Consider the following 27,181-nt stretch of genomic DNA (forward strand, 5'->3'; position numbering starts at 1 on the left):
GGCTTGCTTGGCTTCCTTGGCGGGACGGCGTTTCCACCATCTACGCCTCCATCAGCTCGTTTGCCCCGTTTGTTACCCACGTAACAGCGCAGGGTTGGCAACAAACGGGGCAGCTCCGCTGTAGTTAGGGGGCAGAAATTCGTCCACTAACACTGTCCATGACCAACGGATGGCTGCGCTCAGGCAGTCACGCTCGGGGATCGGAGAATCCCATTGACGGCGTGCCAAGTTCTATGTTCTATGCTCTATATTCTATGCTCCGTGTTTTTAACCATCACGTTATACAGGTACGCTACGCTGTTCCATCGCCCCTGTGTCTGCACCAGACCGATGAACACGTAACTGGGAACCGCATATAGCTGGGCGAGCTGGGCGAAAGAGCTCATTGGTGCGCAGCCCCGTGCAGGAAAAATGTAAAACGAAACCGCTGTAATAATTACTAAGTGTCTACGTGGATTTTTGATTGAACTATTTTTCGCTGAAGGTTCCGAGCTGTAAAGCAGATTCCGAAATCGTCCGAAGTAAAATTTTAAAGGATCACTCCGAAGTTCTTGGCCGATGTCATAGGGATGCTCACTGAAAAGAAAGCTTTTCGATGGCGCCACCTATTTGTCCCAGCTACCTTTCGATAGCGCCACCTATTCGAAGGCCGCCGAAGGGTGACCTTCGTGAAACATCCGGCATAGTGATGCTCATGTCATGACAATGGGAGTCCCTCCCACGGTCGTGAAAATGATGGTTGGGAACCAGGAAAGGCTGAGAAATCGGTATTGCAATACAAACATGAACGTTTCACAACTTTGTGAAATTCAGACACAGATTTATAGCACATGAGTTAATTTAAGTGACGATTGTGACACAAAACTAGCTTCTACTATACAACGATCGAAAATGGCGAAGAGAATTCCGCCGCAACAGGATTAAAAGCTACCATACGAAGCCAAGACTTTTCAGTGTAAGGACCAAAACTTCCGACGCAAAGAATTAAATTCTGCGCAACAAACTGATTAGTCTTCGTATCAAAGTGGCCACGAGGGTCACCGTGGGTTCAAATCTTCCTCTGAGCCGAACGGAGAGTAAGCATGAGCGAAAGGCACTTACTTGAGTCTGTCGTACTTGATCATAGGAAGTATGTAGGGCATGGGTATAACTGAAACAAAAAGGAAATTATGTCTGTTGTAGCGCGAGTTGAAGATGCGGCAAGGAGATTGGAAAACGAAGGGTTTAAAGGGGAAGACTAGCATATAAATGAGAATGAGGGGTGTGCAAACCCTCCTGCCCCTCCTGCCTCTGGGTTTTCAGTAGGTCCAAAGTGGTATATGCATCACACAGTAATTCATCAGCAGCCTTTCTACGTAATATGTCCGTACGAAGGTAAACGGTTGATCAATCTGCGAAGATACCCCGCTCCTGGACGTCATGCTTGAAATGGCAGGAGAGTGGGAACTGTACGGTAAGGTGGGACAAGTTGAGACAAAAATTTGCAATGTAACATAAATTTTTTTTTTCGTGTTTAAAAAAAAAACGAGCCATAGGCACATTCTCCAGTGTGTAGAGCTTCTGGCCTGTAAAGGCAGAGCGGATGTAGCCCGTCTAATATTAACGCAGAACAAGAAATTCAAGAACGAAAATTGTCTCATCTTGCCCCGTCCCTCCGGGCAAGACGAGACATCGCGTAAGGCAAGATGATTTTTTTTGTTCAGTGTTAGCGCCGCGAAGCAACTGTGGCTATGAGCGGCGTACAGATGTGGACAGATGGAGAGAGGACAGCAGGAAGGAGTTGGGGTACAAGGGGTTTATTTATAACGGCGCTAGTATCAGCACGTACAAGCTAACAACACTAAGCTAACAAGCTAAGCTATATTACAATAAAAAAACAAACTACGCCACCTAGAATCATGCCATCGACGGCATTTATTCTTATACTAGGCTTTTGCCACCTTCTGATGGAATGCCATCTAACGTCAGTTTAATTATGTAAACATTTGCGAACTGAACTCGTAAATTTGCCAAGCAAAGGTCACTATTTTTCAACCACCAATGGAAGAGCGTGCTGAATTTACTCAAATTAATGATAATTGACAGTGATATTCAGGAGCCATCGCATGCCAGCAGGACTGGCAACGACTGCGCCCAAGAAGTCATCAAGCGCTATGGTCTTGGTGTCCTGAAAAGCATGATGTTCGGCTATTTTTTCCGATAGGATAGCCCCTCAATATCTCTGTCAATTATCATGAATTTGAGTAGATTCAGCACGCTCTTCACATCGGTGGGATAAAAAAGTTACCTTTACTTTGCAAATTTCCGAGTTCATTTCGCAAAAATTGACATAATTAAACTTACGTTACATGATATCGACATCAGGAGGTGGCAAAAAGCTAGTAAAAACAAATGTCGTTGACCGCATGATTCTAGGTGGTGTAGATTTTTAAAATTATAATTCAATGTCACGTTTTGTGGGACACACTGCATATTATAAAGTGCCTTATATTATTAAGTTACTTCAGCGCCGGGAATGCCGTTCATGTGTTGAACACGACTATATACGTCATTGTTTTTCGCTTTTGTGATCAAGCAACTACAGCACTAACAATATGTTATGTAAAAGAACTCACAAACTTCACCGGGTCGAAAGGAAACATCATAAACGAAATTGCTCTCAACGGGAGGCCTGTACGAGAAGAAAGGTGAGACACATGAGCTGTAAAAATACCACACGCACACCATTTACAGTGACAATAGACGTTTAACATTATATGAAACAGTGCGCAGAACTGCCAACGCTGTCCCTTACGTACGCAAAGGCTGTACGAGGGCTGTACGCAAAGGGATGTACTAAAACTGTCTAGTGGAAAGTTATAGCAAATCGAACGCAAAGGCGATAGCGTAAGTAACCAGATGGCGGTGATGGTTCTGCACACTGCGCGAAGCTCTCTTTTTGTGACGGGCGTGCGCAGAATCATCAAAGATTGTACAAAGATTGCTCAAGCGTCCGGCACGAGCCGTTATCTGTATTTCGGTAGGAGGCTGAGAGGGGTTTCTCCCGATAGATATAAAAGCAGAAAATCCAGAAAAGAGGGGGGGGGGGAAGTGTCCTCTGTGTGGAGAGCGGACCCTATAGTTCTGACTGGCTGACCACGGTAATACACTATTCTTTGCTTTTTGCTTCACTTTGCTGTGTTTCGTTTCCCTCTTGCGTGGGGCGGGCCTTCGCTGCAAGAGTGGGAACTCCATGTTCCCGCACACCCCAAAACTTGCGGTTACACGGATATCAAAGTCTTCCGGATGCCCGGGTGTCTTGAAGCAGCAAGTTGAACATGGTCCCTATATGTTGGGACGATTTCGCGACTGAACGAACGGTATTACTACAGGAATTTGGAGAACATATTAAGTCCTCCGCTGTATAGTGCGGCACCAAAACAGCGTATTTTATTAAAATTTCGTAACATTTCAAACACTTTAATTTGCGTTGAGCAGTTCTTTCCTTCTTTCTTTTTTATTTACGTATTTGTCTATTTTTGCTGTTCTTGGGTTATGTGTCTTGAAGTGATCCCAGATTACGACGACCATTCTAGACTCATGATTAAACCCTTTTTGATATGCATTCTAAACTCCCTTACATCCTAGATGTCAACCGACCGTGCCTTTCCTATTTGGGTTAGCTCCTTCCCAGCTCGCCGAAGACCTCAACCGACCTTTCCCAGTTCGCGGAAAACGGGGGTGGTCTTCTCCTCACAGTAAATTTTCCTGAGCTGCGTTAAGCGAACTGGAATTCGGAAAATTGTTCTGTGACATACGCACACGTATACATCATCCTTGGTGAAAAACCTTTGGTGCCACTTCAGTTCATTTGTCTTGCTGACAACGTCCTTGAAATAAAACAGCGTCTGATTGGCTCCCACCTGATCCACGTCGAACTGAAAAACAAAGGAAGGACACACTTTACTTGTGTAAAACTGTTGGAATAAGGTACCAAACCAAATACTATAGCGTTGCGTCGGATATGAATGTTCAGTGCGGTGGCTGTTGACGTGGTTTGACGTAAGGAACAACATTTCGCGTTTCATTGCGTCCATGCGTGCGTATGCGTGCGACATAGGCGATCTGCTAGACTGTTCACATACATGCATTCACCGCAAGTGCGAGCCAGTGCCTCTGTTACGTTGCGGCCTCGTCCTCGAATCGTAATGACGGAAAGCTTGCAATTCTTGAATGAGTCCGTTTTGAAACCAATGAACCCTTGTATCGCTGTTCCTTCCATATCCACGTGCTCCATGTTTACGCGTTCGCCATGGTAAAATTCATCTCACGAAGAGAAGAAAAAGCACCTCAAAACGCATGCGTGGAAAGGGGTGATTGGTTCTCCCCCTGCAGCTCGCTGTGTGCGCCGTAGAAACCTCAGTTCGGGCTGTTGAATGTCTCGCACGCGTCTGGTACAACGATAAAGCATGGCGCATACTACTGCGTTTCATTGCTTGGGGTCGCGGACCAGCGTCGGTTACCGTAGCAACAGACGCGTGCGAGATCACCTGCAGCAGAACGCAATGAATTCCCAAGCATGCACCGGCCCGCAAGCGGAGAAACAATCGCAGCGTTGCACGCATGCTCGTTGAGGCGCGTCTCCGCTATGTGAGACGGATTCCAACATAGCCGCTGTAAACATGGAGCATGGGGGCAAGAAAAAAAAAACACACAAAAAAACGCAAGATTCATCTTATTTCCTTCGAACTGGCAGCAGTTTCTGTCACACCACACTCAAACACGGATCAAAGCTTTCTACCATAAAACTTCGTGAACAGATGCCTCAAAAAACGCCTATTGGCTGGCACTTGAGGTGCCTGTATGTATGCTAACAGTTACCACAGTGTTTCTCAAGCGGGGTTCCGCGAACGCCATTCTGTTGAGCCCCCGCGAGTGCAATTTGACTGCGTACCAAGGCTCGCACCCGGACAACCTTGTTATATCGAACAGTGCTGGACAATTAATCGCTGCCACCGGAATTGACATCAAGATCGCAGGACCAGGTTGCCACGGCTGACGGTCATTGCAAACAGCCACCAGCTGTGATCTTCGTGGGTTGGCTCATCCCGCAACTCAACCCTTCTCCTCACCACGCTTTTCCTTTTCTCTTGTGCTTCTAAGGCATTACAAGCACTTGGAAAGCCATACTTTGGTGAAACTTCGGAGAGCCGTACTCTCCTGCCCACGTGGACTTGCGATTTACAAGCATCAGTGGCAACGCACAACAACGTTATCTGCGGAGAAGTATTGTGAAACACTTGAATAAATCAAGGAAACTTCAAGCGATATTTGCGACGAAGCGATAAATAATTAAATGAATTATAATTGAACATTTATAAGATCAGTTAGACAGAATAATAATTTGCTACTTGTGCGGCATCAAGTTCGCCTCACCCACTTTTATACGCGGTTCCTCCAGTGCAGTAGGTTCCTTGAGGTCGTGCTGGCACTATCGGGGGTTCCCTCGAGTAATGTAAGTTGAGAACCACTGTCCTAGCGGATCGTGTCGTGTCGCACGCACGCGTCTGCGTGGTGTGAAACGCAGCAATGTGAACCATGCTTTAGGATGCATGGCAGTGCGATTAGTAACGAGGCTAGCGCTGTAAGCACCGAAGACTCAGATGTACGGGAGAGCGCGACATATCCCGAGAACGATCGCAGGAACTTCCCCGACTTTAGAAAAGGATGAGGTATTCATCGGAACAGATGTGACATATGCACACTGATGCAATGATTATCATGTGTATCAATATTCTCATTTAACACGTGTTATTGCGCAGTCTCCGAAATATGCGGTGTATTTTTCGGAAAATTCGTTGAAATCCCTGATGAGTATTGTAGCTGCCCGCCCCGAGATTGAAGAAGGGGAAGCTGTGTGGCTGTACAATAAATGTGCCTCCCATTCAAGTGGATGGGTAAAAATCCAGCGAACCGGTAGAGAAGTACAAAGAGAGTTGCCTCAGGACAGGAGTTGCCGATATTTCGAACAGAAACCGTTCTTCTTCTGGGCACCGTCCTCATCATTGGCATGGTATTTAATGGATTAAGTGTGACGTGTTAAAGGTTCATGCGAATTGTGGGTCAACAGCCCGGCGGGGAGAAAGGGTCCGTACGGGCTTCTACGGCCGGAGTGAATGGCCGCTTAGTTAGAGTGTGAAGGGGATTATGTGAACGAAGTGATCTTGGCTTCAGACCGGTTAAACAAACGGGAGGTTCACGAACACGCCCAAGCAGCAAAATGTAGTGAATGTCGGGTGCAATAGGGGTGGACGGGTAGGGGGAGGGCCATGAACAGACTCGTGAAACTAAGGAACGATAAGTCACTAAGGAACGATCGATAACACATACCGTCCACCCCTATTGCACTCGACTTTCAGTACATTGTGCTGCTTGGGCGGGGACGAAACGGGGCAACAGGCAGGAATTGGGAAGCATTCCAAAAGATAAGGAGGTTAGTGGTTACGTGGGGAAAATTCCAGAGCGAGCATAGCATTTTTTAGGACATATATTCGTAATACGAAGTTGTGGCATGCAATAAAGACAGCAAAACGTAGTGGCCATGCAGAGCATAACAAATGATAAAGGGGATAGAATGGAAAAGGTATGATCATATTTTAATTGTGAAGTGTTTCTAGGGTGCCTTGTGATTTGTTGATACCGAACGGGTGAAGAGCGTTGAACTTGTATGAGAGATAAGACTCCCTATCACGTCTGTCACGTGTGGATCTGAACCCGGTTTCCAGAATATGCAGTTTAATGTTGTCAAAATTGTGACCAGGAACGTTAAAGTGTTCGGCGACTGCTTTGGGGAGTTTGTTGGACGTGTCGGTTCTGTGTCCGGTAAGGCGGTTGTTCATTTGTTGGCCGGTTTCACCAATGTATTGCACAGAGCAGTCGCCGCATTCAATGCAGTATATGACATTGGATCTTGTGCATGTGAGCGCGTGGTTAACGGGGTGGGTGTAATTGCTCGCAGTGCTTTTGATGGAGTTAGCGTGTTGAACGTGCTTGCATGTTTTGCAGCATTCAAGCATTCAGCTACATTTAAGGTGTCTTACAACTATCCTAGAAGTCCTCGTGTTCTCGTCGGCGTGAGCAAGTGAAAACGTCGGTAAATGTATCAGACGACACCAAAACGGTCCTTCCACTGCTACACGGCTTCCTAACCATTGCTAGGTTCCCGTTCAGGCTTACTTCGCCATGCACTGGCATGCCTATATTTCTGATATTTCATTTCAGTCCGATATTGTATGTAGGGTGAGTGGTTAGTGATTACGTTGAAATGAGAATTTGTTCTTTGTATTGTATTTATACACCGTGTGTTCCTCCCTAATTCTCTAAGTAGTAAGTTATCGTTTTATTATAGCACTGCTGACTTATTTTCAACAGGTATACACTGCGTGGTAAGCATTCACTTACAAGGCATTCTAGCTCTCTGACTGTTTTGCTCTTCAGCCAATATGGAAAAGCCAACTGGATTTTAGCATTCGTGATCTGAAAATAGAGAAGACCACGTAGGTTATAATTCTAGGTTCTAATAATAATAAGCGTGTTGAGTTTTCCCCACTGCATTCTCATGGATCTAATAATAATTTCTAAACCGCCGTAATACATTTAAATTGCACGTACAAGAACTGTTAGAGGGGCAGTCCTCTCCCCATTTCAAGTGAAAGAAATGTATGTGGCAGAAATATTTGACTCGAAACAAATCTCATGCAATACGTTTCGCTGAAAATCGTTTCTTTCCAAGGTTATCTGTATTTTGTTTGAAGTAATCTTTATTGAGAGATTGCAGCGCGCGCAGATCTACAGGGATCTACAATAGATCTATAAAAAAACTATAGAGTATTGCATCTGCTTGCATGGCGTTGGATGGTATTCGCGACTCCAACGAACTACATGAACTCCGGGAACTCTCAGGACGGCGGACAAATGGAGGAGACAGAAATTTGCGATTGACTATAGAATTTTTATTTTTCGTGTTCTTAAAACAACAAAAAAAAAAAAAAAAACTAGCCATAGGCACAATTTCAGAGGTCTAGAGCTTCTGATCTGTAAATCAGAACGGACGTGGCCGCTTCTAAAATAAACCCAGAACAAGAAATTCAAAAATGCAGATTGTCTCATCTTGCCTCGGGCGAGACGAGACATTGCGTGGGGCAAGATGAGACACGCCGCGGTAATTAACTATACAAATTAGTTTTTGCAATCCCGAGCACCTACGCAGCTTCCTTGAGCCCACCGCTCCCATGATGTGTTCTAAAGCCACACACAACCCGGTGCTATTTTGCTCCGCGAGTGTGATGTGTAGATGGTCGCTCGCTTTAGAGTGCGCTTCTGCTATGATGGAAATATCTTAGGAAACAGGAAAATTTGCTTGGAAATCCTAGGCAATATGCAAAAAAAAAAAAAAAGAAGAAGAAGAAGAAAAAAAGGAATATCCGGGGAACAAGAATAAAGTCACCTAAGAGTTGACTTATAAGTTTCTAAAGGACATTAGATTTCAATTGCATTACATTTAAATTACGTTAGGTTATCGCGTCTTGCCCCGTGCATATCATCGGATGCATTAATTTTTCAGTTAAACACCGGGTGATCGAGAGTGCCCATATTTTGCATATATCTAGACGAATGAATAAAGAAATAGGATGTGGACCTACATTAACAGAATAAGCTTGCGCCATGCTGCTGCACACCTGACAAGAAAAAGGACTACAGAAAATCGCGCCTTTTTTGCGGGTCTTTACGTTCCCAGGCAGAAGTAATTGATATCTTTTTCTCTTCAACGCAAACATCAATCCAGACAATTCTCACGTGCAATAAAGCGGTCATGCAGAGCCACCTATGAGTAAAGTTTGAAGCGCATGGAGCAACAGGTTCCTGAGAGAGGCGCCGTCAAGCAGAAAGTGTCACATCTTGCCTATGTCTCTGTAATTCTTTTTTTCGTTCTGTCTTAGCACCGCGAAGCAACTGTGGCTATGAGCGTCGTACAGCCGTGGACGGATTGAGGGAGGACAGCAAGCAGGAGTGGGGGACAGGGGGGGGTAGTATGCGTCCTGGGCCGACTTCAGGGGGAACTGTGCCGACATTCGTCTGGAAAGTCTTCGGAAAACCCAGGGAAAACCTCGGACACCCGGTAACAGGATTCGAACACGTGCCATATCGCAGTCCCGGCGTGGAAAGCGATCATCCTAACCGCTATGCCACGGGAGCTGGTGTCCGTAACTCAAATATCTGCTATCTAATTTCGTGCGATAAGAGCAATGTCGGGGAGACCTCCAACAGCATGTGCGAAAGTTTTTATGGCCATAAATTTGATAATCAAAAAAACAAGCTTCAATCCCCCATTTCTATACATTTCAACTTGCCGGGTCACAGCACAGATACCAATTTAAAAATTATTATAATAGAGTCGAGCTATAATACGAACGTCAAACGTAAAAACGGACAGTCCTTTTCTATCTCAGAATTTAAATCACTCCAACCTCGTGGACTCAATATCACCCCGGGTACCCTTCATTAAATTGGTTACCTTTTAACGTATATCTCCCACCCGTCCACGTTCCACCCAAAACACTGTTTCACACACCCCTTCCTTCATACACTGTCTAGACATATTGTTCTCTGGACGTCACTTTCGCCTTTTGCCCACCGGCTTAGCCTTCCTTCCCAGTCTGGTTGGACACAGTCCCTTTGGTACTTATAATATGCTGCCTCCCGTGTGCCCTAGAATCACTAAACAGGGGTACAGAGTATCGCATTCCTTTTCCGCGCAGGAGCCACCGTTTGGTGTCCGCGATTGGGCCGATCGTGTCACGTATTTTCTCCTTCCAGTAAGTCGCCGACCATGTTGAGTCACCTTCTTCCAAAACCGGTTTCCTGAGTTGCAAACTTGCGAACTGGCTCTCGACTGCACGTTGTTCTCCACCGGGGAAGGGGGAGTCCCATTGCTAGGCGACGCAGCCGCGCCTGACTCAAGATGGCGGTCTCGCTCGTCGGCGTGGCTCAGTGTCGCTAGTCTGCTCCCCATTTAGTGACTCCAGTGTGCCGCTTTTGCCGCTAGTTTTGACCGGATTCACTTCTTTTTTTTTCCTGGATCATGTCCGGATTCCGCATTCCCTCTATTATCCCTTGTGCTACGCCTGTCAAATTTGTGACCACCCTAATGCAGTCACGCGGTACTTGTCTTCCATCTGTTAATTTGTATTCGTTACCGTCCCCTTTTTCGTACGTTCACGTGTATGCCATCCAAGTGTATACATTTGTAACTCCCAGGCTGTTATTTTTGTACCTGACAAAATGCAGTCCCCTGCATAAAAGGAACGCTTTAGTGTTTTACAGTTGTGTTGTTATTCTGGCCAAGTGGATTTTGACTCAACCCTATACGTTCTTGGCCTTACCGGAACGTATAAATTAATACCGTAAATGCTACAAGTTATTGCACGGGCGATTTATACACTAAAAAGTATTTTTTATAATAATGATGTAGCTTCCTGGTATGGCTAAAGGAAAAACCGCGCGGAAAGATGCGGGAAGGCGTTTGCTTTTTGCAGGAAAATCCACGGGCTCGCATAGCAGCCCAGACAATGAATGTTCCGAAGGCCTTACGGTTCGAATGCATTGAACGTACGCCGTACTCGCCCGATCTTTCCCTATCGTACTTTTCTTTGTCTCCAAACATCACACCATATCTTAGAAAGGAAACGGATGAGCCGAAGTTCATATATAGGCGCAACCGAGCACAGTTCTGAGAGCAGACTCCGGATGTCTTTCTCGAAGGAAGGATGTGCCAAGTGCGTTGAACTACGAAGTGAATATATCTAATGTAGGTGCATAAGTATAGGCCGCGTGCTTCCTTGTCGAGCCGACAACTTTCCAGCACCCCCCTTGTTTATGTCAACTGTACAGTCGGTCCTGCAGACATGTTAGTCAGATCAAGAGAATCGTTGCCGAAATATTTAGCAGGGTTACCTACCAGCGCGGGTCGGCTGACGGGCGCCGTGAAGACCAGACTGGCAGTGCACCCTCCGTGGTTAAGAATTCATTCATGCTCTTCGACTGATCGTTCCTAACCAAGGCCTTTCTAGCCGAAACGTTGGTGTGCGGAACATGAGTCACGGTCAAACGTTCACAATCAGCGAGGAAAGATGGATGCATGAATTTACGTTATCTCGTACAGTCCTCTGTCTACGCCAAATCTATTACATTAGCCACTCTCCTCATGTGTGGAGCAATTCTGGCAAATTTATGGAAGGAAGTCAGTCCAGAGCGATTCCTATACGACGAACAGAGCCAAAACGTAATACAATGGCAGCGTACCTACATCTTCAAAGCTACGACACAGAAGTAATTCCATTCCAGCAAAGCAAAGCAGCCCGCTCGTACAGTGCTCATAAAGCTGATGATCAACGCTCTGGACACTCTTAAGCCATGGTCTTCCTGGCTACTGAAGCGTCATCTCAAAGTGTCTGCTCAGAGAGCTACACGAAAAGTCCTGTTGGCGCTTCAGTTTCTGTCTTCAATCGTAAGCCTTCTCAATTTAAGTTTCCTGATACGTTATCGATGTGCTTACGTGTAGTACGGCAATGTCACTTACGTATTTCGCCATGAAGTGGTCCGCTAGCGTGCGATTCATTAGACTGGTGAGGAAATTCAAAGCGAATTCATTCAAGCGGTTCGCGTAAAAGTCAACAATGCTTCCTTCCTGGAAAAGACAAACAACAACAACTCTATTGTGAAATGATGAATGGGAAATGGGAGTTTCATCGCCTCCTGGAAAAGACCTTTCAAATAAGCTAACGAGTAAATGCTTATCTTGTATTCGAATATTGTGATCAAACAGCGAATCCTATTTTTAGTCTATGCCTTTGAACAGTCCACGTGCATATCGTGGACAGACTACCGAAATTGCTTGGTCCCTGGCCCAATCCAGCCCAGCAACGCTCTGCGCTCAAAGCTCTTCTGACATTTCTGGACACCATCGGACTTCGATCGTTATTGTAAAGGGGCTCGTTATTTTATTCCCCCCATTCCACCAAGCACTGGGGTAGAGTATCGCCTGTTGCGATGAAACTCCCCACTCTCCAAGACCGAAAATAAAGTTGTTGTTGTTGTTCCACGTGCATAATCGGGGAATGCGGCGACCACGGTAGTATGACAGAATCGCCGCTGCACCTTAAAGCGGTAACGGCATACGACGATTTCTCGACGGGAAAAGGGCCAGCTTTCTCACCGGCACGACCACTCCACGGAGAAACATCGGGAGGAACCGCATGCACGGATTCCCACTGCGGCGGACGGTGGCGCCTTAGGGGGTGTTTCGTTAGTCCGTGTTAGATTTTGACTTCAAATTAACTGATAAATATTTTGCTTCACATTTTGCTTCACAGTTCACAGAAGAAGTTCTTGCGATCAAAGAATATTCGCAAAGCAAGCGCTACAAAAGCGCCCTCAGACAGCAGCCGGCGGGCGACAGCACGCTTTCCAGTTTCCAGATTGGTCATATGGACATCCGAAACGGAAGCTCGTGGAACTCGTGGAACGGTAGCGCGTGGAGCGGACCTATTGGCTTCCGTCAAGCGGCCGCTTCCGCTCTTCGCCGGATTTTTCTCTCCACCGCTGTCGTCGAGAAATCGGTGACGTTCCCATTGCTCGCGTCGGCTCACCGGAAAAACGGTGACGATGGCCGGTTTTCCGTCGAGAATTCGTCGTATGCGGTTACCGATTAAGAGATGATTTCACCGCATAGACGATTCTAGTTTACAGCAATTCCAAATAACATTCTGTCTCTCTCTTTCTCTGACCGTACACCGGGCGCAGCTTTGTGACGCATTGCAGTTATGTTAAAGGGACGGCAGCATCCGAAGACCTATCTCTGAGACAGATACGACTGTGTTGGGCATCGGCCAACAGGCTACCTGGTTATTTTTTTAGTCCGAAAAGTGCTTATACACTAAGTAAACGAATTTTAAAGAGCAGCGCTGCTTCCGCGGCTGTAGAAGCTCTAGTGACGTGACATCGCTCCGTAAGCGGAGGAGTGAGAGGGCGACGCGCAGAGGAGGAAAGGAGCCGTCCAGACGCCCTGTAACTCTATGAGACCCCGCACGGTCGCGGCATTCCTTTTCTCAAAGGAGTGCCATCATTGGCCGGTTACAGAACGACCACAGGGGGAATTCCAGCATACTCCCCACATCTGGCGTCTGCTCTTGTCATGTATTCCGTCGAATAACAGTGAAACTGCACCAGTATTTCGCGTGGGATTTTCGACACCGTGGTCTGTGGTCGGCGAAGCATTAAATGACACTCTAGTTTCGAAATCGACTGGAACGGATGCGATCGTCCCTTTACGAAGGTTGCGACACTTTGCTGGTTGTACGTCACTTTAGTGATTCAGTGATTCAGTTCGCAGGCTTTGTACTCCCCTCCAGAGCTCACAGGGTAAAATTAATTATTATTCTAAGTGTAGCATTTTGCAAAATACAAACCCTCGAAGAATGTTCTGGCGCAGATATGACATCCGAGGGGAAAACAACAACAACGAGAAAGCCTCCACAATTTCCATTGGTTCTTGAAAGCACGTGACCTCGCCCGCGGCCGCCTCACTGGCGGAGATGCTTACCGTGATGTGACACCCGGATAAGTGTCTTCGTACTCCGTGCCTGCTTTTGATGCGTCTGTTACCCCCTTCTACTGTAAAACTGGGAATGCAGGATCACACGGATGCGGTAACTGGCTTTTACATTTTCCTGGCCGGCGAAGCTTAGGCCCAGTGAATGAGAGCTTTTCAATAGCCACAGAAAGGTGAAGATTGTGTTCTCTCCTCTAGTCTGTGATAACGAATCTCTCAGTGCAAAGATCGACATTGAATGTCTTATCTGATGAAGTTCCGTTTCGACAGTACAGTGTGTGTTTAGGGAACAATGGCATGAGTCTCCTCAGACGTCCACCATCAATGAAGAGCAATCTGTCTCTGAAAGACTTACAGGTGTTCAAGCTAACTCGATATTGCATCTACCCAGAAACCGAAACTGAAATTCCGCATTGCCGAGGCAACTACCGACGTGCACAATGTTGCTAAGGTGTCGGATGCATAGAGGGAGAAAATAAGTCGTCCATATGGTCAACATACCCACTCAAGGTATTTCAACGGTCCCTCCTTGTCCATTAGTACCTCCCGGTTGAGAGCCAACATGCCTTTGGGGCAGAAGTGTTCGGCAAGCTTCATGCACGACTGGAAACCATCCCTTATTGTAATGGCCGTGAAATCTGTGTTTGGCAGGTATCGCATGTGTGCCGTGTATCCTTTAGGCATCAGAGGTATATAGTACGACCACACGAACAAGAGGATGTAGTTCAGGATATCATGCCTGCAGATAAGGTCGTCAGTCGCTGTTAGTAACACACGTTGCCCTACAAAAGGCTTTATAGCGTCATCACGTAGCACTGATACCGTCGATGAAGAAAATGTATTCAATGATTGCTCATACTAGGAATGCAAGAAGCCTGTACACCGCTTTAGAAGGTTTGGAGGCTTTGAAACACAGAACATGCAGAAACAAAGAACATCGAGCGTAAGTTGGTGTATTGAGGGAAAACAACGTTCAGTATGGACTACGCGGCCTAGATTATAAGAGGCCGCTCACCGCGTTGCCAACAGATGAACCCAGAGATAGGCTGTTGGATTTTAAAATAAAGACCTGCTCCGACATATAGCAGCATGCTAATATAGCGCTAGAAAAGAGCGCGCAAAAACAGCGCTCACTTGCAAGCGCTAATTTACCGGAAGTTCTGTGGTTGTTTCCGGACCCTCCTATCACGGCGCCTCCGGAGTTCGATCAATCGGCTAAACTGAAAATTCCCAGATATTTTGGATGACACTCACCGGTTCCAATGAGGTCGCCGTGCGTGAAATGTGAAATCAAAACAACTTCACGACTTCCGCGACGTCATCGCTGCAGGAGCTGCTCATTAGCCAACACAAATCTAGTATTACAGTATTAGCGCTGAAAAAGTTGACAAGAGCACAACTCCGGCAAGCGCTATATTCTACCGCTATATAGCGAATCGCTAGATGTCGGAACAGGAAATAAGTTTCAAAGGCCGTCACATCTACTTAGACTATAGCTCCAAAATTATCCTTGCCACCCACATGGACTTTCCACATATGTGGTACGCGTATATCTGGCTGTTACCAGCCAGTAAGAAAAGCCCAGTGTGCCCAGAAAAGTGTGTGTGTCTTATGTTTCCTCCCGTGGTTGTTGTTTTCGCGCTGTGTGTTTCCTGTCTACTAAGAAAAGCCATTCGGGAGCATTCTGAAGCGTTTGAAACACCTGCCTCGCTCGAGAAGGTGAAAGCGTTGCAGACAGTATCGATTTCTTTCACTGAGTTGTGCTTCTACGGCACATGGGAGAGGAACTGTCCTCACCATCTGTCTTCATTTCTTAACGTCCGACCACAGACTTTAAAAGGACTGCTATTTCTTTTATTTGGTATTCTAGATCGACTTCGATGAAAGCCTCTCTGCAAAAGAAAATCCCGCGAGTGAATATTACGTGCTTCTGTCTACTAGCAACCCCACGAGCACCATAGGTTACTACTTCTCCTTACACCACGGTGGAAGGCTAGCAGAAGTTGCCGCGAGGACACAGGAGTCCTATTGCAGCAGCAATGTTGCCACATTGTGACGCCAGGGCATCACGAGAATCGAAGAGTGCTCGTAGTTGAGGTGGTAATCAACCCCATGAACCCGAAGATGACAGAATGCTCCTGAGGGCCGGACGTGCTAACAAGCTGCTGAATCCAATGCATCGATGAAAGACGATGGCAATAACACTGAGCAGTTGGTGAACTTGCTCGCTACACTAGTATAGGCGTTGTCGCCTTCCTCCACTGGCCGGCATCAATTACTGCCTCAGACGCGGGGCGTTTCTGGTGGTCGAGGTCCGCGTCGATACCACGAAGATGAGACACAATGTACACAATGTACGCAGCCGCAAAACAAAATTTCCGCACCCACGGCCCACGAGGTTTCCAGACAGTCTTCTTTGCTTAGAAAGAGAAGCTCGGAAAGCTTCTCTAACATACCCACGGTTGCACGTTGTTAGGATTTTAGATATAATAGCATCACAACGGAACAGAAACTTGAGCGCATGCGCAATACAACAGCAGTGGCCTGAAACGCGGCAAGCCCTTTTGCCCGTCCTGTCAATAACAGGACATGTGCAAGAAAGCAATAAAGTGATCTGAGGACACCACCAGCTTCGAAGCGCTAGCCGTCATCTGCACGCAATGGGCCCTCTTATACATACGTATAAGGCACAACGGCCACATTTTTGTTTCCGTGTTCCCACATGTATTCAGTTCGCATGACGCACAGCGCGACCTATCGCATATCACACGATAGAAAGGCGACACAGATGCTGACTTGTGCGAAACAAAACAGGAGTACCGATTCGAAATGACAAAAAGGGAAGGGAGTGCAGACTGAGTACCTTGTTGGAGCCATCTACGTCTTTAACATTAAAACGCCATTAACATCTACGTAGTACAACCGATACTGAGGCGTGTGACTCGGAAAGGTGGCACTTGTAGATGCACTGACCATCACGAAGTTCCAGGTGGTCCGACGCACTTAAGGTAGACCATAGAAGGGTAGAAAAGAAGGTGACCATAGCCCGGTACGACTGCGACGTCCAATCTGCCAAGACGACGAAAAAGTCGGGTGTTTCATCGAGCTACACTTTTTGAATTACTTCTTTTCGTGTCTAGTTGCCTGCCCGGAACTCATTTTTTGCCCGGAAGTTTCATCGTTATTTTTGGTCACCCGGGAACGAACGCGCACCATTCTGTTCTGTGTGGATCCTCACCCATTTGCCTCGGACACTGGCCAGAATGGAATAGGCCACGTCGCTGTTCGGCTCCCTCCCTTTTGGCTCTGAAACCACACAACCTAGTTTCAACAAGACGAAGTCCACTTTCTTCTTGAGGGACTCATCTCCGAACTCACTAAACCGACCCGAACTCACCGGGTACCTGGACATCGTCGCTTCCGTACTGCCTGAGATTACCGAAGTCAATCTGCAAACTGCCAGATTGCGAGAGCATCGCCCCTAGCGATGAAACTCCCCATCCATCATATCGCCATAAAGTTGTTGTTGTTGTTGTTTGCGAGATTGTCATTTTGAGCCCTCCTGCGTACGACTCCTACGACGGCTTGAGGTTCGCTCTACTGCAACGCACTATGCTATCGGAGCGGAAACGGCTTCAATAACTGTTAACCTCAGAGGATCGATAGCGATCTCCTCCCTTTCCAGTTCCTGCGTGGCATTCGAGCCATGTTGGCTAACACAGCTGCTGTTTCAATTCCACCTGCCGTAGGGATGTCCTCTCCACGGCTGTCCCATTGACCCCCTCCGACCTTGCCCAACATGCCGACAAGGTCGTGGATGCCGCTTTTCCAACAGCAGCTGCCATCTCGCAAGAGCCGCGGCGTATCTCAAGCACAGTCGATCCTATCCATCCATCCCCACGACGAACTTTCCGACATGCGGACTGATATCAAACGCCTTCGCGTTGCCGATGTCCATTACCGCTCCGCCAGCCTCTCCTACAGCCGTTACTATGCGTCTCGTCAATATCTTAAAAGGGTGTTCTCCTTCCGTCGACAGCGACAACCCGCCCCATTCCGCGTATCACGAGCGCTTCGGTGACGCTGCTGTGAGAGGGCCTTGCGGCCGGTCAGGAAATGCTCCCGGGAACCATTGGCGATGGCCACAGTTTCCTCCACCCAAGCAATGACCCATGTAGTCACCTATTTTTCGTCATCGACCGCGCCACAGAGACACGTTTCGTTGTTGACACTGAAGCGGCTGTCAGCGCTTTGCAGTGCCTCTTCCGGGGACCGTCTCAATCCACTTCATGGCCATCAACAACACCGCCATTCCTGCCTACCGGGAGAAGTTTTTGAATTTCAACCTTGACCTGTGCAAGGATTTCCCTTGGACGTTCCTAGTTGTTGCCACAGCCAACCCATTCCTGTCTTTCTGTATAATTTTGCCCTTTGCGTCGCCATTGCTCACCACCTTTTCGTCGACGCAGAAACTCCTGTCGGAATGAGCGCTATTTCCACCGGTTCTATATCTATTGTCGGTCTTGTCCTTTTGCCTAAGGCGCAGCGTCTGTTGTCCAGCTGACTGCAGTGGCGCACGCGGTGACACATCGTTATTCGGCACGCAGTCAGCAAAGCGGACGGACCTGTCTGGTTCTTTTTCTAAAATGGGTTATGGGCCCAGGTCTAGGTTTCTAACATCATCGTCATCCACCTTACCATCGCCCATTGCCGAACTCCTCAGGCAACACCTGTCGTTGACACAAGCGCAAGACTGAAGGGAACCCGTAAAGCGCGAGGTCATTCCCTATATCCAGACAACTAGACTAGCGGTTTTTCTCAAGCGACCTTGATCACCAGACAAGCTGAAAACTGTGAAATCTTTGATATCGGAATCGCTCGACCGTCCTCCGCCAGTTGGCCAGAGGCACTCCACGTGGTCCCCGGGAATTGGAGACCTTGCAGCGACTATTCCAGACCGTTATGTGCAGCCTCATCTTCAAGACTTCACCGCCGACCTCTAAGGCATGAAGGTGTTCTCGAAGATTGATTTAATGAAGGCATACCACCAGATTCCTGTAGCTCCAAATGACGTGCAGAAGACTGCCATTACCACCCCGTTTGGCTCTTTTGCGTTCTTGTGCATGTCATCCTTCGAAAGAGCCCAAACGTTCGAAACTTGCCTCAGACATTATCACCCATGCGCTTCCTTTAGTCTTTACGTACATTGATGGCTTTCAGGTTGCGAGCTTGACTGAGCACAGCCAATGTCTCCAACTGCGAATTCGGACACATCTGCGGAATTTTTCGGACACATATCTCCGCTGAAGGCGTTGCCCCGTGCTGCCGATAATTAAACAAGTTCGACCGGAACCCTTGAGGAAGTCACTTCAAGCTCTTCAGGACGGACTGGCACAAGTAAAAAAGGGCGCCTTGAAAAGCCAGGTTTGCTGAGTGAACGCTGGGCGCCGCCTTTCTAACCAGACATCGTAGGGACGAGACTGCGTACATTTAGTCATGATTATAAAGCTATACTTTGTAGATGTTTTGATCCCGTGTTAAGTTTGGAACGGTATCGGTCATAATTGTCTCTTGGCTCTTCGTGTCACAAAATGTCCGCACACACAAAATGTAGAGGGTTTAGTGTGCCCCTACGTAAGTCGTCATGGGTGAATACCGTGAAGGGATGGCAGAAGGACGTTCTTTCACAAAAGAAATGTAATCGTACCTGACGTGTGACCAGAGGTCGGCACTTATTCGCCCTTGCTCATAACTCCCATCTTAGCTCTCTGTCGGCTTACCCCCCTGCTCATCTTTTTGCTTAATCATCAATGCTCAGCTCATTCGCTACATTCATCATGAGTGAGCATGTGTGGTCATTGTCGATACCAGTTGAGCTGACCTGCATAGCGTCCGCAATAATCGGGAATCTATCCACACCCGGTCACCTCGGCTCACTCATGCTCATTCCTACTTTGTTAAATTTCGGTTTACTCACGCATGCTCACTTGCTCCTGATCAGATCTCTGTTTCCTGACTCCCCGCTCAACCATCCTCTTGCTCAATGATACTCGGCTCATTCGTCACACTGATAATGAGTGAGCGAGTTTTGCCGTGGTGTGCCTGTGGGGCCCTGATCAAAAGCTGCCGTGAATTCCCTCATCCGCTTCAGAGGACCCACAGGGGAGCGTGTGAGACTATCATCACTCCATGACGTCAGGAGGATGTGACCCGATGCACAGGGGTGGCACTCAATGTATTGCTCCGTAGACGAAAGCGTGCAGGGCGAACGCAATGCATCCTGAATGGGTTCTGGACGCACGTCACAGCAAACGTCAAGGCACACGTGACCTGACGTTAAAGATGGCGGCACCCGTAATCGGCCTGGCCAAACCGTTCGTAAACAATGCGGTTGTTGTTTCTGCGCGTTTGGACGTCTTTCGATCACGGTAATTATTTTTATCCGATAATCTCGCAGCAAAACACGCAGTTTTGCACATAAGGCATCGTACTGTTGACGACTTCCATAGATGTGATGACGACCACACGTTGACTCACTGAGCCGATGCGATGTACTTAAACTAACGAGAAATGAGCTACCATGTTGCGTAAGAAGCACCGCATAGTTTACGCTGGCAAAATATGTTCATCTCTTGGCTTTATAACGACGGAGATATGTCGGTAAGCGGCAAAACGGCATGTAAACACAGTCACATGAACTCAAAATGACGTTTTCTATGACGTGCGACCAGGACAAGATGGCAGTTTTGTCAAAGGCACCTGCTCGAGGGTAGTTACAACAATGGCGGGTTTGTGTCACCCTTGTGACCCGATGGGAGTCAGTAAAGCAGATCGATCCGCGCCTTCATCATTACTCTGCTCAATGCTGTTTCGTGCAATATGGAGCTGTCTGATCATACTACCGATAGATGTAGGTAAGTCTCTTGGGTTTACTCTATCCTCCGTACTAAGTGTCTGCGACTACTATGTGTGAACAGCCTGTGCGCGAATATTACGATATCAATATACGAAAAGGAGTGGGCCGTGTCTATAGGAGAAGCTAGTTTAATGCCTAAGCTTACCTCGAACGTCCAAGAATCACATTCATAACATTCTTGAGGTGATTGTAGTCGTGCAGAGCCACTTTAGTTGTGTTGTCGAACTTAAAGGCCTTGTCCCGTAATAAGGTGTTGAAGAATTTAACCCAGTCGAATCTCTGCATAAACCAAGCAAGGCTCGTGTTAAACGGGCACTATAGAAGTTGGTGTTTGTGGTCCACATAGACTATTGGAAGCACGTATATTCTGTAACCAATGCTTATTATTGTGCTCATTTATCTGCATTTCGATTTGTACTGTTCTGCATGCAAGTTGGTAGCAGCTCTAGCTGCCACTAGTACAGAATATACGTCCCGGTGAGATGTGCCCAGATGAGAGGTGTGTCGCAGCCAAGAAGCTGTTTCCCCCGTATGGCGTTAATCGGACAGAAGAATACGGTAAGGGGACGTTCCCGCAATATATTTCCTGTGACAGTTAGATGTACTGGAGGTGAAGTACCCTTGACATTTATCGCTGCTTTGGAGGAAGGAAAGAGGAACCCCCGAACTGACACCTTCCTTCGCGTTCTAATTCCAAACTGCGCAACGGATGAACCGCGTTCCTCTTATGACACGGTGATATTTCCCACGAAGAGAAATGTTTGCGCTTTAGTGCCTCTTTAAAGCCACATCCTCTAGCGCCTCTTTAGAGCCGGCACACCAACGCATAGTCCAGTCTGTGGGTTAGAACCTCCACGTAAGGTGAAGGGAAGTGATGTTCTGAGGCTGGAACACATAGAAAGGACCAATACATGCAAAGTCTCAAGTGCCTAAGAAACTAATGATGAAAGAATGAAGTCACTGCAAAAGTCCTTTTCACTGACTTCCTTCTTTCACCACGTAACCAGTCACGTGCCAGTAGCACGTGATCGTTAGTGTCTTCCCGGTACGCTGAAATCGCATAACCACATATCCACAATTTTAAAAACCACTGAAATGTTTTGAATAAAACTTTAATGGTCAGATACGCCGATTTTGAAGTGCCGCAGAAACGAGCAATAAGTGCGCTTTGTGTTCATCAGCGAACACTGAATATGTGCGTGACATATCTTGGTGCAAGTGTTTGTAGTTTCTTTAAAAAAAAGCATTTATTTTAGTTTAGTTAGCCCGTGAGATCGTCAGCTAATCCTGCACACGGACGCACCGACGTCACTGCTATAGGTTTATCGGGAACACTCTGTTTTACACTTCGCAAAATAAACTTCGAGAATAAACTCCTCGAAATAAATCACGAAAAAATCCACGATGTAAAGATAAAGCTGTAAAAATCAACTTTTGCGATACAAACACTTCAGATTCAAACTTTCAAAATAAATCGTCTCTGATTGGTCGACAGGAACGACAGCCTCATAGCAGCGAAGGCTTTTCGCTCCCGCGTTTCAAAATAGTTCCCCGCAGGGTGAGGCTTTTTGCGGTGGGCTGGGAACGAGAGTACCGAGTCTGGACGAATCGTTTACTGTATTCTTCGCCGGCTATCAGGATTCTGTTGGGACTGCAGTTAATGGTTCTGCTGCTGCTCGCCTGTCAAGCTCTGTCGAATGTCGAACTCTGAATTCGTGTCTTGTCACCAAATGAGTTCCCGGTGTTGGTTCCAGCTATGGTGGACACCTGCTATATTATGAACATTGTCGCGAACATCGCCATTCTCCTGCAGGGCTGCCTTGGTTGTGAAATCGTATAGTTGAAAAGTGACGATGGACGAAAAAGCCTGATTCCGATACCGTGTGGATGTGTTGCGTTTGTCCGTCTGTGTGTGTCTGCCTGTGTTCCAGGCTCAGAACCGTAGAATCGTGAAATCGGAACCTGCCTGTGGTTTTCCTTGTGAGCCTACGTTCTGATTAACGCACGGAACAAGTACTGGACAGACTCTCGAAATGCATTTCTGCAAATAAGCTGCATATGAATGTGAAGAAATTGTGTGTTTGTTTGCAAGAAAAAAACTATTTTCTCTCGAATGAATAACTTGAGTCAGCAGAGGTCCTAATTTTTTTGGTAACCAGCATACGGTAATCTCAAAGTGTAACGAAATAAGATTCTAATTTCAGGAACATCCACATTGATTCGCGCACCTTCCTAGACAACGATTTGCCATGCAAAAGCTGCAAAAGATGTATCTAGACATAATATTTCAAGCACTTTGTTTTCACTGGTCTTTGAATACACTGGAACCAAAGAATGCCATTTTCAAGGTATTAAAAACCATGAAATTTTCTCACAGGAATTTTTGCATCTTTTTTTATTCGCGTGGACATACATTGTAAATTCTGGTTATCAGATGTCGGAACTGAAGAAAACTAAGAGCAATGAAGTAACTGAAATCAGAAGTGTGAGAAATGAATGGCACCCTCTGTTGTCTTTGTTTGCCTTCCTTTCTCTCCTATGATCTTCGCATTCAGAAATCCCCAAGTACGTTTATTAGCAGTCACTCTTTATGCCAAGCACCCACGCCAAGAAGAGGTCTAAAATTTACGGTACCAGCTACTTCACTGTATGGTACCCTTGCACCCATTTTTACAGCTTATAAATATTGTGCTGAAATATGAAATCGCTGTAAAACTTGCATCCTGTACGACATTACATTAAATGTGCTGCTTGCAGTTCTGCAGCGTTGTTTCTTCCTCACGCTCAAGTGAAAAGGCAAAAAGAACGCTCCGGGACTTACTCTCACACAGCCATTATTTCGGGGCCATGTCCTCGCACTAAATGGTCACGAGCATACTTTGGAAAACTATAGCGGCACATAGGGAAACTGACATTGCATTTGCACCGACCTTCTATTTCTAATAATTAAACGAGACCTAATTAGTACATTCGCTTCGGATGTAGAACATGTTGTCATCCTTTATAACTGCAAAAATATTATTTCTCTAAGAATAAAAAATCAGTCCATGGACATGCTATATGCACTGCACCTACTAGAAATTAACCAGTGCTTGCTGAAAATATACTGGTATTTGTGTCTTATGTGATGTATGGCCCACATTTTCTTTTTGACCAGCTATGCCAGTGTGAGAGCTCCTACGCCAGACTAGCTAATTCCTCCTCTTTGTCCTCTATGTGGTCACATATATGTTACGCTACAAGGAAGCTACCTGATACCACAGTACCAAAGAGGTGAATTTACATGAAGACAATCACATAGCAGAGTGAATAACAACCACCATTATTGACTTAGTTTGCTTGGTCGATGACAACTGAAGGTGGCATATTTCTTTCCTCAGATTTTTTTTTTTTTATTGGTTTGTTCCAGCTAAAAACAGAAGCCATACACTGAGCAGCAGGGCATAATAAAACCCTCCATAAGCATCACTTTGCCTCTTTGGCTTTGGCAAGCGTGACTTTGCCTCCACAAGCATAGCTTTGACATAATTGCTTTGTGCCGTGATATAGGGTACTATGACTGTGTTCGCAGTACCATTTAAAACGTTAGCATCTATAGGGCTAGATTGTAGCCCCTTATTGCGTGCAAATATTCTGATGCCTGCAGAGCTGTTCTTCCGGGTGAAAGAAAGCTTGAAGACTGCATACGTTGTGGCTCACTGCCAAAGAGATGCGGTTGGAGAAGAGATTACTGGACATAAAGCACAGTGAGGCATGCTCCACCCAGGCCACAAGGAGGTACACAATTAATTTGAGCCACCTTCTGTTAATGCAGCAAAAACACCTATTTCCACTGAAAGAAAGACTGTTTTTTTTTTTTTTTTCTGTTGTGGTTGAAGGGCACACGAGATCATAATAAATTGTTTCCAAAAGCTGTTACGTCGCATTCTGACATGATCTGAGCCAATATGGTCAGCTGATGCTATAAGACCTACAGAAAACACATGCCAGCAGATTCTGAACTTGCTATAGGAGAGGGTATGCCCATGAAATGATGAGATTTGTTCACTTTCCAGATGACTTCAGGTATGTGAAAACAATCATAAATGTTGACAAAGCTGTTATGAAGCAGCGACTGCAATTAATCTGTAGAACTGGGCAGAACGGTTGAATGCAGAATTTGTTCAAAGTGTGCTATAGCGTCATACAGATGGGATATGAATGAGCTGACGAAACATTTTTCTTGTGTAAGAGCAAATACAACCGCTAGTTTCTCAAAATATTTTTTTTTGCTTCCTAGATGGCCTCAACTGACGAACAAGCTGCAGCACATTATGGTGACAATTTTTTAAAATTTTTCTTAAAGAAAAATAAACCTCTAGATTTTCAATATGTTGCAGGAGAGGACTAGTTATACAAATAAGGGAAGATTTCTTTTAGACGACCTATATGTGAATATACTATCTGAAAAAAAAAAGTAATTTTTTGCAAGTGCTTGTTATTCTCAAACACATGGTTAAACAATGAATATAGATCAGCTTGATATTTTTATGTGAAGCTAATCACAAGCAATCAGTTACAAGCATAAATAATCTGGGGCTCCTTCAAGAATGCTAATGTGTCAGAAATTTATTGTAAACTTGACTCCAAATGTGTTCCTTTCTCGAGTTCTCACCACGTCACCAGATTTATTCTCGTTCTACATACCCTTTGGGATGGCAGAGCCGTGGCTCCCCTCTAACACCAGGCAAGGAAAGCGCACAAATGATGCATATGTAGATGTCAGAAGGAAGCTCGTAAGGGACAACTTCATATTTCGGCACAGTTTAATGTGCCCCCATTGTTCAAGAAAACAAAATGATGAGTTACATTCGATATATGCATCATCTAAAAAATGCACACAATTTTTTTCAGTGATATTTAACAGAGTCAAGCTACATCTCTGGCTGGTTTTGGCTGGAATAGCCCAGGTTGACAGTTACACAAGCTGATGTATGTCAGCACTGAAAATATAAAGGAAAAAAGGCAATTTAAAATGCCTCACTCAATTTACTACTTTTCATAGCTTACACCTTGACAGGTGTTTTTTATCCTAAAATGGTTTCATTGCCAAAATCAACGAGAATTACCGTCATCACATTAACAAGTTTCAACTGTATACCAAGTAATAACAAACATGTGCTTACTTTTTCTGCAATCAAGATGTAAATTACATCGTTGAGTTGCAGGCTTCAGTGAAAAATCACTGCTTGTGATGTCACTGCTGAGTGAGTACGGCACTGCTAGTGACGCAACATGTGATTCCAGTGTCTTTCACCCCACCCCACGTTATTTCATGAGCAGTTGGCATCAGAATCAATCAGCTTGCATGATGCACTTATGAAGGGTAATTTCATGTGTGCCAATAAACATACTGCAGTGCTAATTTACAATGTAGTTTGTGGCTGTGGAGCACACTCATATTCAGTATGCCATGTGAACTAGGGGAGCATTTTCTGGCATAAACATTAGATGAGTGAACCCCCAAAAAATGTAACCACTGTTTACGTGCATTTGACAACCCGCATTTTTATTGCTGAGAGGCTCTCTTCGTAGCAAGAGTGCTGGCAGTGGAGTAGCAGGGTGCTGGCAATGTGGCGCATGTTCACAAGATGTAGAACCAGAGACACAGAAAAAAACTGACAGCATATCATGATCTCAATTGTGTCATTGTGTCCGTGTTTCTGTCTCCTGTTCTGCATTTGTTAATCTTTTTGTGTAGTTGCTGGATTTTAGCCCAACAGCAGGGGTCAGCAAATAGAGCACATCCAGAACATGCAAGGCATACATTTCCTCATTCTCCGCATTCCTCATTCAAGTAATGTTGAAGAAGTAATCATGCGAAGAAACAATACAACAGTGAAGCTGGCTTCAGTACACTACGACATGTAACAATATACAGTATGCCTCAGTGTTTCCCAAACAGTGTGTCAGGACCCCTATCTATCATCTATCCCAAGGAAACTATCTCTCTACGACTGCATTATATTGAAGTTGTTTTACAAAAATGCAAGTTCAGTTCAGCACACAATCAGTCGGGAAACAAGCTAACTCGCAGCAATGCTTTGAATCAAGTGTGCAGCAGTATTCCTCACTGTATCATGACGAGACCGTGGACCATAGCTGGGCGGCCTCACTCATGAGGACCCTCATGAGGACGCCTCACCCTCACCTCACGACGATGAGGTGAGGATGAGTGAGGCCAGACCACGCTGAAAGTTCCTCATGAGGACAGTCGTGAGGCATTGTCCCTCATGAGGCCCACCGTGAGGGCCCTCATGAGGCCAGTCGTCGTGAGGCCATCAATACGTGAGGGTACAACGTATTCCGTGAGGAGCCTCACAGATGAAGCCGTGAGGCCCTTTGTGAGGAGCCTCACCGATGAGGCCGTGAGGCCCTTTGTGAAGAACCTCACCGATGAGGCCGTGAGGCTCTTTGTGAGGAACCTCACGGCTGAGGCCGTGAGGCCCTTTGCGAGGAACCTCACGGATGAGGCCGTGAGGCCTTTCGTGAGGAACCTCACGGATGAGGTCATGGGTCCATTCGTGAAGAGCCTCACAGATGAAGGGGAAGCCACTGTATCCCCTCACTTGGAGAAG

General features: G+C 46.2%; 1 protein-coding gene across 1 annotated transcript in view; it reads right to left on the bottom strand.

The window, feature by feature from the left end:
- The window catches only part of LOC135399541 (uncharacterized), a 163,152-nt gene that overhangs the window by 34,940 nt on the left and 101,031 nt on the right, over nucleotides 1-27,181 (bottom strand). The window contains exons 12-18 of the mRNA XM_064631283.1: nucleotides 20,710-20,843; nucleotides 14,150-14,387; nucleotides 11,618-11,725; nucleotides 7,441-7,515; nucleotides 3,802-3,917; nucleotides 2,616-2,671; nucleotides 1,102-1,150 (exon numbers count right to left, since the gene is read on the bottom strand). Coding sequence (XP_064487353.1) covers nucleotides 1,102-1,150; nucleotides 2,616-2,671; nucleotides 3,802-3,917; nucleotides 7,441-7,515; nucleotides 11,618-11,725; nucleotides 14,150-14,387; nucleotides 20,710-20,843 — 776 coding nt within the window. The remainder of the gene's footprint in view (nucleotides 1-1,101; nucleotides 1,151-2,615; nucleotides 2,672-3,801; nucleotides 3,918-7,440; nucleotides 7,516-11,617; nucleotides 11,726-14,149; nucleotides 14,388-20,709; nucleotides 20,844-27,181) is intronic.

The sequence above is a fragment of the Ornithodoros turicata genome, chromosome 7 (assembly GCF_037126465.1).
Source record: "Ornithodoros turicata isolate Travis chromosome 7, ASM3712646v1, whole genome shotgun sequence".
Taxonomy (NCBI): Eukaryota; Metazoa; Arthropoda; class Arachnida; order Ixodida; family Argasidae; genus Ornithodoros; species Ornithodoros turicata.